The sequence below is a fragment of the Camelus bactrianus genome, chromosome 6, assembly GCF_048773025.1.
Source record: "Camelus bactrianus isolate YW-2024 breed Bactrian camel chromosome 6, ASM4877302v1, whole genome shotgun sequence".
NCBI classification, from domain to species: Eukaryota; Metazoa; Chordata; class Mammalia; order Artiodactyla; family Camelidae; genus Camelus; species Camelus bactrianus.
In genome coordinates, this window is record NC_133544.1 from 43,661,135 (window position 1) to 43,675,488 (window position 14,354).

General features: G+C 33.1%; 2 protein-coding genes across 2 annotated transcripts in view; one reads left to right on the plus strand and one right to left on the minus strand.

The window, feature by feature from the left end:
* NEMF (nuclear export mediator factor) overlaps nucleotides 1–14,354 on the plus strand; it is a 46,177-nt gene that overhangs the window by 15,519 nt on the left and 16,304 nt on the right. Inside the window, exons 8-18 of the mRNA XM_010966996.3 lie at nucleotides 147–220; nucleotides 1,045–1,115; nucleotides 1,196–1,271; nucleotides 1,655–1,717; nucleotides 3,582–3,659; nucleotides 3,746–3,954; nucleotides 4,227–4,418; nucleotides 4,707–4,770; nucleotides 6,559–6,647; nucleotides 10,594–10,697; nucleotides 12,243–12,305. Of these exons, the coding sequence (XP_010965298.1) occupies nucleotides 147–220; nucleotides 1,045–1,115; nucleotides 1,196–1,271; nucleotides 1,655–1,717; nucleotides 3,582–3,659; nucleotides 3,746–3,954; nucleotides 4,227–4,418; nucleotides 4,707–4,770; nucleotides 6,559–6,647; nucleotides 10,594–10,697; nucleotides 12,243–12,305 (1,083 nt within the window). The remainder of the gene's footprint in view (nucleotides 1–146; nucleotides 221–1,044; nucleotides 1,116–1,195; nucleotides 1,272–1,654; nucleotides 1,718–3,581; nucleotides 3,660–3,745; nucleotides 3,955–4,226; nucleotides 4,419–4,706; nucleotides 4,771–6,558; nucleotides 6,648–10,593; nucleotides 10,698–12,242; nucleotides 12,306–14,354) is intronic.
* KLHDC2 (kelch domain containing 2) overlaps nucleotides 1–14,354 on the minus strand; it is a 55,394-nt gene that overhangs the window by 14,585 nt on the left and 26,455 nt on the right. The gene's annotated exons all lie outside the window — the stretch shown is intronic.

Genomic DNA, 14,354 nt, shown 5'->3' on the forward strand with positions numbered 1-14,354 from the left:
AAACTGCTTACAAACATGAAATAACTATATTTAATTTTCTTGAACACTCTTACTATTTCATAAGCACTTTGTTTTCTACATAGATGTTTAATGATACTTAATTGACGGTTGATTGGCACTACTTTTTTCCTTTATTCCCCTCTTAGATATTGAAAAAGTACTTATTTGTCTACAGAAAGCAGAAGACTATATGAAAACAACATCCAACTTCAGTGGAAAGGTAGCACCACATACATTTATTGTATCTGGATTTTTAGAATTTAAATGTTCATTGAAGAATCAGTATATGTAAGTTTTTTATTGTAATTTGGAAGTGTAACACCTGTAATATGCTTATTCTAAGGCAGTTTTAAAAAATTGCTGTTGCTTTGTTATTTTTGTTGTATTCCTTAAATTTTCTAGAAAGTACAAGTCATTATTGGTACTCCAGAAAAGTTGAAGAATTTGAAGATATTTCTTCTTAGGTTGATTTTAGATAGAGAAGCAGATTTCAATTTGCCAGCACTTTCCAAAAGTTTGCTTATTTGCATCTTTCTAATTATTAAACATCTTCTGACTTACCTCATACCTGATTTTTCTTCCCTATTCAAGGTATAACTTTGCTTACCAAAAAAATTCAGAGAAAGTTCTAATTACAGCTAAATTCAATTCAAATAGACCTGCCCAGTTATTAAAGTGAATTAAAATTTCCTACCATCAAAGTGAACCTAAGACTTTTTCTGCTGGAAGTGCTTTTGGCTTTTTAAAATTGCAGAACATCTGAAAATGGAAAGAAAAGAGCAAAATGCACATGTATAATCCTACCACTTTCTCAGATCATTAGTTTTCATTTTCTTTATCCCCTGTTTTTTCTTGTCCATATGAACAAATCAGTATTGAGCCTTAAAAACGTCATTTTGAGCCATGATATAATCAATAGACAAATGCTGCTAATTATTTATAACTGAATAATTTTGTAAGTTAAATTAATAAAATTAATATCAGTCAAGGAAAGTAAATTATTAATTATGAACAGAAACTAGTTTTAATGTTGGATTTTTGTAGGGTTATATTATTCAGAAAAGAGAAATAAAACCAAGCCTGGAAATAGATAAACCAACTGAAGACATACTCACGTAAGTATGTAGGCATGAGTCAATTTGCTTTGGGTGTTTATCAATGTTCTTGAATGTGATATAATAAATATGTTTTACAGGTATGAGGAATTTCATCCTTTCTTGTTTTCTCAACATTCACAATGTCCATATATAGAATTTGAATCATTTGACAAGGTGGGTTTTCTGATTCTGTATTTGACCAGTTAGCATGATATGAGTTGTTAAAATTATATCAACTTGCTTTCATTGAGAAATTGAAAATATTTTTGCTTTACAATCACTGGACATTTAATCTGGACATTAAAAATCAATGCAGTCACAAGTACAAACTGTTGGAAATGTTTGTTGCCACTTTATTTCAAGATGAAAGACCAAAGATTTAATTTGATTCTTGACTGTTTAGTTATATAAACATTTACTGGAAACCTGCTCAATTTCTTTGAGTGGTGTTATAAAACAAAATGGACTCTAAAATTCTGTGTATGCAAGTTGAAATGGAGACAATGTTTTTGCTTTCTTTGTCAGCTAGTTGATTGTCTTTTTCTTTTTTTAAAAAGGCCGTGGATGAATTTTATTCCAAAATAGAAGGTCAGAAAATAGACTTAAAAGCTTTACAACAGGTATGATATTACTAAAAACATGTATATTAAACTAACTAGCCTTAAGTGTGGTTTGCTGAGTAGACGATGGTCTCACACAGGAATGCGCAGCCTTTTAGAAGCAGTGTAAGAATGCCCTGATCTCTTAGTATACTGATAAATATCCTATTAGTGTTAAAAAGTATACCCTCATTTGCTCCATCAGAGTATTACATGGTCTCTAAACCAGAAAATACAGTGGGAGGGTGAGGCCTGTTAGTTATTCCCTTGAATGATTTATTTTATTACAACAACCCAAAGCTTTCTCAAACTTTGCTGTAAAGGGAATAGTGTTGCAAGGAGATTTTTAAATAGGCCAAAGGAGAGGGAAAAGTTTTTTCTGTACAAACAAGTACATATCTGTTTATCATTAAACTGTTTTCTTTTTAAAATTGGACTTAGTTTACTAGTCCTTTAATATGCTTTCCATGTGTCATGACTCTACAAGGAGGGTTTAATAGGCTATGTTTTGACAGCACATTTGATCAAAGCTTTTGCCATAGAATACTTTTAGAAATTGTCCATAGTCACTCTTGATTTGAAGAGGATTTGATTTTTCTGATATATTCATAAAATCTTAAAATACGTGTGTAAAAACTTGAAATTATGTGAATCCTTATAAACTTCCCTCTCCCACTAGTTTTAAAAAATTAACAGTAGCAGAATTTCAAAGCACATGGGTCAAATGAGTTATATAGTGGGATTGCCACATGGTGGCAGCACCTTCACAAGTAAACATGTTTGAGTAACTTTTTTTTTTTAGGTTTTTTTTTTTTATGGGGGGATGTGGTTTGTTTGTTTGTTTGTTTATTTTTTCCTCTAATGGAGGTACTGGGGTTTGAACCTAGGACCTCATGCATGTTAAGCACGCACTCTACCACTTGAGCTATACCCTCCCCCTAAATGTAAGTGAACCCCATGTTTTTTATGTGCATCGGAATACCCATGAATTATTTTAGTAATCACTGTGTGTTCTTTTAATAGTCACCATTCTTATAATTTAAATATTTTACTGGAGGTACTGGGGATTGAACTCAGGGCTTCCTGCATGCTAAGCATGTGCTCTACCACTTGAGCTATATGCCCTCCTCTCTTAAATATTTTAAACATTACATCAAGCACTCAAAAACTAATTGGTAATACTGTTACCAAGGTGTTAAAAAAAATTTTTCCTCCAGATCAATAATCTTAAAATGTAAGTTCCATAAGATAACATGCTATATACAGTCATCCCTGGTATCCCCAGTGGATTGTTCCAGGAGCCCCTACAGGTACCAAAATCTGAGGAGGCTCAAGTCCCTTATATAAAATGGTGTAGTACAATGAATATGGTTGTCCTCCCATATCTGCAGGTTTTGCATCTGCAGATATGGAGGACTGACTATGTAAATGACCACGTAACTACCACGAGCCTATGTGTTGTTAATTTAGGAAAAAGAGTATTCTGTAAAATACTAGAAATAATGCTGAGAAAATTAAAAGCAGCAATAAAATAAAAAGCTATTTTAATAATTAATGCTAAGAATTCATTCCTCCAAACTTTACTTTTATGTCATAAGGGAAAATGTCTTGAATTCTGCAGGCTTCAATAATGTAACTTGTAATTAAAATACTTTCCTATATAGAGAATGGGAGGTAGGTGGTCAGAAGAAGTAATTTTGAAGCATGAAGCACTTTGGGGTTAAACCTGGGAGGCAGACTATGGAGAACTTTAGCTAGCTAGGAAACAACATTGAGGAGGCAGAAATTGGGGTGGGATAGTGAGTTTAAGGAGGTAAGAAAGAGAAGGTATAGCACCTAATTAGAAGAAATCTAATTTTTAAAAAATTTGTTTTGCCAACAAAAGGAAAAACAAGCATTGAAGAAATTAGATAATGTCCGAAAGGATCATGAAAACAGATTAGAAGCTCTTCAGCAGGCTCAGGTATTGTTTTAGCCTTTTCAGATACTTTTTCAAAAATGGTAACTTGAACTGACATTGTAATAAGTGCTTTTGGTTTATTTCTTAAGGAAATAGACAAACTTAAAGGAGAGCTTATAGAAATGAACCTACAGATAGTTGACAGAGCCATTCAGGTTGTTCGAAGTGCTTTAGCCAACCAGATAGATTGGACAGAAATCGGATTAATTGTGAAAGAAGCCCAAGCTCAAGGTGACCCTGTTGCAAATGCAATCAAAGAGTTAAAACTACAAACAAACCATGTTACGATGCTGCTAAGGTAAGTCGGATTCTTAGTTAAGCAGTTAATGCTTGTCTTTGTTTTGCTATTTAATTGTTCACTATATTTATTAAAAATTTTTTTCTTCTGTTTGGAAATTTATCTTCAAAAATACAGAAAAAATTAAATTTACATTAAAATAACGCAACTATTTAAGTACTGTTTATAATTTCAATAAATTTAAGTACATTTATAATTTCATTGAGAAAAAATTGAAAATAAAAATGTGATGTCATTGACATTAGTGAAATACTATTGAATATTTTTAATAGAAATCCATACTTGTTGTCAGAGGAGGAAGATGACGATGCTGATGGTGACTTCAATACTGAGAAAAATGAAACTGAACCACCAAAAGGAAAAAAGAAAAAGCAAAAGAATAAACAACTGCAGAAGCCTCAGAAAAATAGGCCATTGCTTGTTGATGTTGATCTCAGCTTGTCAGCATATGCCAATGCCAAAAAGTAAGCCGTAAATTTAAGTATAAATTTTAGGTAAAATATTATCTGCAATAAATCAGTTAAGAATAAGAAATATCATTATTTTAACTGTATATACTTTGGGATGAAAATACTTTTTAAAATCTTGTTTGTGTATTATACTTTTTCCTACAGAACATACAAAACAACATGGCATAAATGCTCAAAATGTGTTCTTGATGACTTGAGAGTCTGTACAATTAGAAATAACATAAATAGGAAACTAAAAAATAAAAGACTTTATCAAAAATTAAGAGATACATATTTTTCTAGGTATTATGATCACAAGAGATACGCTGCTAAGAAAACACAGAAGACTGTTGAAGCTGCTGAGAAGGTACGTAATATTTCTTAGAGTGAATGTTAATTGTTTGTCTCTGCTTTATTTACTTAACGGACTTAATTATTTCTTCTATTTAAATGAGGTTTTCAAATTCGGAAATACCTTTCAGACTTAATTTTGCTTTAGATGTTTTGCCAGTATCTGTTTTCTTCCCTAAGCCTCTCCTCCCCAGGTTTCTCTATCTCAGTAGTTTTCCCTTTGCTCACATTAAAAATGTTGGAGTCATCCTGGACTCTTATAAACTATATCCAATCAATCAGCAGATCCTTTTGGCTCTTCCTGTAGAGCAAAACCAGAATCTGGCCACTTCTCATTAGTCTAGGCCCTATCATCTGTGTTCACACGGACTGTAACAGTAGCTTCTTACTAGGTCTCTCTCTTTCTACACTTTTCCTGCTACAGTCTGTTCTTCACACAGCAGCCGTAGTGATCCTTTTAAGTAAAAATGAAGTCATTTTCCTCTGTTGAAAATCTTTCAGTTTCTTCTCATCTTACTCAAGACATTTTAGGTTCTCCTGGCCTATAAGATTCTACACAATCTGTTTCCTTCTGATCTCATCACTTACACATCTCTTACTTGTATTGTTTGTTATGAGGGGGAGGTAATTAGGTTTATTCATGTATTTTTGCTTGGAGGAGGTACTGGAGATTGAACCCAGGACCTCTTGTGTGCTGAGCATGTACTCTACCACTTGAGCTATACCCGTCCCCCACCTACACACCTCTTGTTACACACTCGTTCCAGCTATACTGGGGTCTTAGCTGTTCTTGCAACAGTGACCCATACTGCCTTCTCAGGGCTTTTGCACTTGCTGCTTTTTCTGCCAACAGTGTTGCTTCTCTCAAAATTTTCATGGTTTGATCCTCTCTTCATTCACATGTCTAAATGAGACTTTATCAGAGAAGCCTTTCTGGACTACTCTTAGTAAAAATAGTACTACCCTTAATCACTCCCTCTTTGCTTTGTTTTTCCTTTTTAAGAACACCTGTCCCAACATAGGTCTATCTGTCTTCCCTCTAGAATGCAGATTGCATGAAAGTAGGATCTTTATCTGTTTTGTTCATTGTTATATCCCAATCCCTAGAATATTGCCTGGAATGTAGTCACTACTATCTGTTAAGTGAGAGGCCTTCATGACTTAGCTCTCTGTCTACTTCTCCAACCTCATTTCTTGACACTTTACCCTGTGAATTTACTTGCTGGTCAAGCTGGCCTTTTCTTTCTGCTTACAGTGCTCTTATTCCTATTCTTTGCCTTGATAATTCCCTTAATCCTTCAGGCTTCAGTCTAAATGACACTTCCTCAGAAATACCTTCTTTAACCACAATCAGTTATACGTTAGGTTCCCTTGTCATACTCCCATAGCATCCTTTGAAGCACTTACCATGTTTATTTGAATAATTCTGTGTTTTATACATGTCTCTTCTCCCAGACTCCAGTGGGGTTGGTGTAGGGACTTTGTCTTGTTCACTGTTGTGTCTCTGGCATCTACACCAGAACTTATTACATGGTTGCACGCAGTATCTGATAAACAGATGATGCTCTTTTTCATTTGTAGGTCTTGAGCAAATATTTGTATACAGTAAACCTTTGACTTACATTATCTTAATATTTAAGGCAAAATTCTGTCATTTCATTACTTTCATGTGTGTATAGATAAATGTGTGTATATAGATAGTGCCATTTTGTGACAGTTAAACTATTTCTTGCTCTGTCATTTAATTGGTGTTATTTAAATAAATTTTCAACAAATTATTTAAAAACTCTTTTCTTATAAGTAGGCATTCAAATCAGCAGAAAAGAAAACAAAGCAGACCTTAAAAGAAGTCCAAACAGTTACCTCTATTCAAAAAGCAAGAAAAGTGTATTGGTAAGTGTTCTACCTTCTTAAAACAGTTTTTGTTTTTATCAAAATTATACATGCACATTGTTTAGAAAATCAAGCAGTTTTACAAAGCTTATTACAAAAACCAGTAGCCCTGCAATTTTTTAGTGCCTACTCCTATTGCCTTGTCTCTCAAGGAAACTTTTAGCTCTTTCAGCTGATTCCTTTGGTATGTACCTCCAGTTCTGTTAGTAATACATTACTGCTTCGTGACTTTCCACTATGGAAAGATGAGGATTTTATTCTTTCCATTTGTACTTCATTACATACACACACATCACCTAGCTTCATATTTAGAGCATAATTTTGTCAAGACTGATATTTGCATTAACATTATTATGAATATTTAAATTGTAGTCACAGCTGTATCATACAGTACTCTGTTTTCTTTTCCTTCCCTGCTCAGCGTTTTATCTTCCCTGAAGTTAGTAATTGTCTTATTTCATTCCTCTTTGGCTGATCTCATTTCCCAGAAAAGCTTCTTTTTCTCTCCTACTTGTAAAGTGAAACCAGGCTGTCACCATTTGGAAGCCCAGTGGAAATAATAAACTGGAGAGTCTTAGTATCCAGTATTTCATTCATTTACTTAACTGCCCTATTTTACATATATTACCCCTACTTAAAACTGGGATACATTTCTCCTAGTCCAAAGATCCTCTTTGTACCCTTTTCAGAGAATTAACTTCTGGCTCTGTTAGGGTGTGGATGGGGCAGTTACCACCATGTTCGGAACTGGAAAGAAGATTTAGGGAAGCTACTACTTCTTGATCAGATTTTTAGCCACTCTTCTTTTTAACCCCATCTTAAACCCTGTTTCTAGTAGTACCTTGTTCTTTTTATGGATTATACAATGTAAATTGATTTGTTTCTTGGCTTTTTGCACCATCAACTCAGGATTCAGCTTCTTGAAAGTCTGCTCACTTGTCCATTTATTTTCTAGCTTTTCAAAATTTTGTTCTGTTTTTCTTTTTTTTCTCTGTCTCTAACATCTTTATCGATGAATATTGATTGACCTATAATTCTTATTTCTTGTAATGTTTTTGTTAGCTGTTGGTACAAGGTTATATTATCTCATAAAAACAAATTGGGAAGTGTTCCTTTATCATTTGTCCTTAAATGTTGATGGAAGTTACCCGTGAAGCTCCGTAGTCTTGGAGCTTTCTTTATGGGAAACTTTTACATTACAGATTCAAATTCTTAAGTAGATAAAAGGACTCAGATTTTCTTGTTTTGGCTAGCAGTGTTTTCCTAAGACTTTGTCTATTTTGTCCAAAGTTTGAAATTTATTACCAGAAAGTTTATATAATATTCCAGTTAACTTTTTAACATCTGAAATCTTTAATGACTTCTCTCTTTTCATTCAAGAGTTACTTGTGCCTGCTCTTTCTTGATTAGTCTAACCAGAAGATTTTCAGGCATATTAATATTGTTAAAGAACCAGTTTTTGGCTGTTGATCTCTATTATATATGTATTCTCTATTTTAGTAATTATTTTCATCCTTCTACTATTCTTTGGAGTTTATTTGCATTTCCTGATTTCCTGAGATGGAAATTTAATTCACTGATTGTTTTTCCTCCCAGCCTTTTTTCTAATGTATTTAAGGCAATAAATCTCCCTCAGCATGGCTTTTACTGCATCTAAAAGGTTTTGTTATTTAGTATTTTTAGTATTTTTCACGTGAAGGTATATTCTAATTTTCATTGTGATTTCTTCACCTGTGCATTATTTAGAAGTATATGTATTGCTTTCCGAACACATGAGGGTTTTTATTTATTTTTTGTTACTTATTTTTAGCTTAATTTGCATAATAGTCAGAGCTAGTATTCTGAATTATCTTAGTCATTTGGTGTTTGTTGTTGAAACTTGTTTTATGGCCCAGTCTATTTATGGACAGTTTTATTTATAAATGTTTCATGTATAGTTGAAAAAAATGTCTTTTCTACAGTTATTGAGTGCATTTCTCTAAATATCAGGTCCTGTTTATTAATCATGTTGTTCAAACCTTTGGCATCTTTACTAATTGTCTTTTTAATGATTGTTTACCGAGTTACTGAGAGAGATGTGTTAAATATCACACACTTACAGATTGTCTGTTTCTCCTTTTACTTCTGCATTTTTGCTTTATATAAATGAGGCTATGTAATTAGGTGATACAAATAAAGCGCTGTTATAACTTACTGGTGAATTGAGCCTTTTATTAACTTTAGTGAAATGTCCTTTTTACTTACATCTGTTTTTTTCCAATCTGTGTGAGATGTTAAAACTGTATAAACGTCTTTTTGGTCAATGTTTGCATGGTATATCTTTTCCCATCATTATATTTCAAAGTTTTTATATCTTTATATTTTAAAGGAGTATATATCATTATTGTTTTCTAGTCTGACAGTCTTTGCATTTTATCTGGGGAATTGACTACATATACATTTAATGTAATTGCTGATATATTTGAGTTTAAATATACCCATCTTACTGTTTGCTTTCTATATGTCTCCTTTGTTCTCTATTCTTTTTTGTCTTCGTTATTGCTTTCTTCTGATTGGTTGGCTTTTTTTTAAAATGGCCTGCTAGTTATCCTAGCAAAGGAATGCATAACTACAAAATACATCCTTGATTTATCTTTCTCACTCTCTTTTTCTTTGTGGGTTTATGTCTTTCTACAAACCTCTTTACCATCAATAGGGAAGTGGTTAAATTAGTACATCATTCAGCAATGAGGAAAATGAATTTTTAAGTGAAAAAAGAAAATACACAGAACAATGCGTGCTGTGTCTAAAAAAGAGAAAGGATTTGGAATAAGCAGTTTATTTTAGCTTTTGTATGTATAAAGAAACTCTGAACAGGGATACACAGGGAGCTAATGGCCTCCTGTTTGGTAATAGCGGTGAGAACTGAAGAGATGTAGGATCTCACTATACTTTTTTATATAATGAAAAATTTATTTGAACCACATGTATGTATTATTCAATTAAAAAAATCATACTAGAAAATAGGAATAAAATCCTTTTACTGTTACATACTGGGGAATATGAGGGAGTTTAGTTTAATGCCTGTGCTCAATCTATCATTTTTAACCAGAAGTTTTTAAAACATAGATTAAATTATAAAAAATTATCTTGCTAGTCATAGGTAACATAGAAAATATTTATGTTCATCTCTATTGCATGTAATTTTCTAAGTGTCATACAGATATACATTCTTTATTTTTTATCATGGTATATGTGAATCATGAAAACCCAAATTTAATTTGTTTCTTGAGAAAAATTATAATTTACACTTCTGACAGCAATTTTTGGTGTTTAGTATTTTTTTTAATGTGTAAAGAATATCATATATGTAAACATTCAATTGATTCATCAAGGATAGATTGGCAAAACAACTTTTCTTTCTTACCAGCAATCTCAAAGCCTGTCCAGTGCTGCACTGAAAGAAAGCTAAACCTAGGGAACTTGTGACACTTTATGCTTTTGCTTTTTGTAGTTCATTGTTTTATCTTTTAGTCTAAGAAGGCTGTCTATATGGGGGGTAGATAAAGAGAGAACTTTTTTTTTTCTGAGGGGGAGGTAATTAAGTTTCTTCATTAATTTCCACTTGGAGGAGGTACCAGGGATTGAACTGGGGACCTCTTGGTTGCTGAGCATGTGTTCAACCACTTGAGCTATGCGCTTCCCCCAAGAACTTTTTTTTTTTTTAAACACAAAATTTAATTGCTTTCTGCTAAGACTGTTTTAAGAATATTCTAGGGCAATTTGTATTACAAGTTTTCAATAAAATTCAGCTTGATGTCTTAAAAAAAGAAACTAAGCCATCAAATTGTCTTAATGTACACAGGTAGGACAGCTTCCTGTTTTATTTTGTTTGTTAAAAGGGTATGAATTCAGGCAACTATGAAGGGAAAGAAACGTTAACTTTTTTTTTCTTTCAATCTGGTAGGTTTGAGAAATTTCTCTGGTTCATTAGCTCAGAGAACTATCTAATTATTGGTGGACGAGATCAGCAACAAAATGAAATAATTGTGAAAAGATACTTGACACCAGGTAGGTAAAAGATTAAAATTCTAGAGAATTTTTCTTAAGTAATCGGATCAGTTATCTCAATATTAGGTGGAGATTATTGTCTTGTACTCATTTGATAGACTTAATTGGTAGAGTTTGATGGTTTATGAAACGTTTGTTGAATATGTGCTTTGACACTTAATTCTCATTTTAAGTGAATATTCCTAAAGTAGTAATACTGAGCTAATCTGCAGTATTAGACTTTTAATTTTCTACTACATTAACAAAATAGCTTTCAATCCTTCAAAGTCATTGTAGAACAAATTTTTTAAAGGTTAATTTTTCAATGTTAAAGTTTGTAACCTTTTTCCGCTTTTAGAAATAGGACGTAAACCCTGTGTTGTAAGGCCTCTCATTTGTTCTTGTTTGCTGATAACCACCACTTACTGTGGCTGCACCTTCAGTGTGGGTATCAGAAATCGGTAATCAGTATCAAAGCTAATCTGATGTCCACTGAGGACCCAGAACCAGGAAAGAAAGCAACAGAGGGGATGGGGGGCAGACATAGTTCAGTGCTAGAGCACATGCTTCACACGCATGAGGTCCTGGATTCAATCCCCCGTACCTCGATAAAAAAAACAAACAGAAAACCCAAAAAAACTTAACCAAAAAAAAGAAGAAAAAACCCAAACAAACAAAGGAAAGAAAGCAACAGGGATCAGGTTACATGGGACCTAGGGCTTGGTCTCTGTCTTCTCTAGCTCTGTTCATTGTGAGCTGAGCCTTTCATGGAACTGTAAGAGCTTTGCTCTTTGTTGAGTTTCAAATCCCAGATGAACTGTTCATGGCAAGCAATGGCTGCTCATTTTTCCTTTTAGGAACCATGCACTTTACTTTTCCCTGGTTGACCATTCATTCCTGCATTCATCTGTTTGCTCATTTATTCATTTGTTGCTATTACACACTTCAGAATAAAACTAGGAGTCCTCATTGTGGCTTACAAGTTCCTTGACTTCTCCTCTAGACTCATTTCTTACTTCCCCTCAGTCTGGCCTCCTGATTGTCACATATGTCTACCATCTGTGGTCCTTAGGACCTTTGCGGTTGCTAGGGTCATTCATCTCCATGTGTCTCTTACCCATTAGCAGGCTAGCCTGGGCTTGCTTGTAACTCAGGAAATTTCTTAGAGAAAGAGAGGAAGCATACAAGGCCTCTCGAGGCCTAGGCTTGAAGCTGGGATTTGGTCACATATGCCATATTCTACTGGCCAAGGCAGGTCATGGGACAGGCCCAGATTTGAAGGACAGGGAAGTGGACTCCACGTCTTGATAGGAGAAGCTTCATAGTCATAAAACAAAGAGGTGTGGATGGAGGGAGGGAGAACTGTGACCATTTTTGTAATCTGCCGTATTTAGCATTGCTTTCCTCTAAGGAGGCCTGTGAGAGGTCTCCCAGGAGTGGGAAATGGACTTTTCTTTATATGTCTTCTATCCCTTTTAGATTTTGAACATGTTAAACAATAAATAAATTAAAATTTTCAACTTAAAGAAGCAGGGCTTAAAGTATTATTTCTTTTTTGTTTTAAAGGGGACATTTATGTACATGCTGACCTTCATGGAGCAACTAGCTGTGTAATAAAGAATCCAACAGGTAATATATTTCTTTCTATTATTCAGAGCTTTCTTTTTTTCTTTAAAATATTTTTAGTAAAAGAGAAAAATCATTAAATAGAGATAAAGGACACTTTATAATGATAAAAGTGTCCATCCATCAATAAGATGTAACAAATATAAACACATGTGCACCCAAAAACAGAGCCCTAGAATACATGAAGTAAAAGTCTGACAGAATTGAAGGGAGAAATAAGTTAATAATAACAGTTTAGGACATCAATACCTAACTTTCAGTCATGGATAGAATAACCTAGATGTAAAATCAACAAGGAAATAAAAGACTTGAACAACACTCTTGAGTTACCTAGATCTAACATATATGTTTAGTATACCCCACAACACTAGATTACTCATTCTTCTCAAGTACACATGGAACATGTATGATAATCCATAAAATAAGTCACAGTTAATTTAAAACTATTGAAATTGTACAAAGTAGGTTTTTGACCACAATGAAGTGAAATTAGAAATCACTCATAGAAGAAAATTCAGAAAATTCACAAATGTGTGGAAATAAATAATACATAAATAACCAGAGCATCAAAGAGGAAGCACAGGGCATTTTAGAAAATACTTTGAGATGAATAAAATGAAAACAAAATTTATCAAAACTTATGAGATGCAGCTAAAGTAGTGCTCAGAGAGAAGTTTATAGCTATACTATCTGTAATAAAAAAGAGGGATGATCTCAAATCAGTAACAAACTGTACACACTAAGATTTAGGAAAAGAAAAGCAAATAACCTATAATAAGGAAAGGAAGGAAACAGTAAAGATTAGAATGGAAATAAACAAAATAGAGAATAGAAAGACAGTAGAGAAAAACAACAAAACCAAAGATAGTTCTTTGAAAAGATTGACAAAATTGATAAAGCTTTAGCTAGACCAACCTACAAAACTTTTACAGACGACTGAATATCAATCTTGCAAAAACTCTTATAAAAATAGAAGAGACAGCAACACTTTATAACTCATTCTATAAGGTCAGTGTTACCCTAATAACAAAACCAGACAAAGACATTACAAGGAAACAAAGCTACAGACCAATATCATTTATGAATATAGACACAAAAATCCTCAACGAAATATTAGAAAACAATCCAGCAACATATTACAAGGATTATATACATGACAAAGTGGGATTTATTCCTAGGAGTGCAACATTGGCTTAAAATATGAAAATTAATATAATACAGTATATTAGTAGAATAAAAAAAACCATATGATGATCTTAATTGACGTAGAAAAGGCCTCCAGCAGTAATCCAGTACCCATTTGTGATAAAAAAAAAAAAACACTTAACAGACTAAGAAGAGATGGAAACTTACTCATCTTGGTGAAGAACATCTATGAAAGCTAAAAATCGTGCTTAATGGTGAAAAACTGAAAGCTTTCCCCCTAAGATCAGGAACAAGATAAGTGCATTTGTTCTTCTCACTTCTATTCAACATTGTATGGAGAGTCTAAGTAGGCCATTAGGCAATAAAAAGAAGTTAAAAATATCAAAATTGGTAAGGAATAAATAAAACTATCTCTGTTTACAGATGACATGATCTTATATATTAAAAACCTTAAGAAATCCACCAAAAACTATTAGTTAATAAAAAAGTTCATCATTGTCCAGGATATATAGTCAGTATATTAAAAGTCAGTACATTTTATACACTATATTACTAAATGAATAATACTATAAGGAAATTTATAAAATATCCACTTATAATAGCATTACAAAAGAATAAAATACTTAGTAAAAACTTTACCATGAAGAAATGCAAGACATACACACCAAACTACAAAACATCATTGAAAGAAATTAAAGAAGACCTAAATAAATAGGAAGACATCCAGTGTTTATGAATTGGAAGTCTTAATACTGTTCTGACGGCAGCATTTCCCACATTAATCTACAGATTTGATGCAATCCCTCTCAAAATTCCAGCTGCCTTTTTTTTGCAGAGATGGACAAAGCTGATCCTAAAATTCATGTGGAAATGCAGAGGACCCAGATTAGCCAAATCATTCTTGAA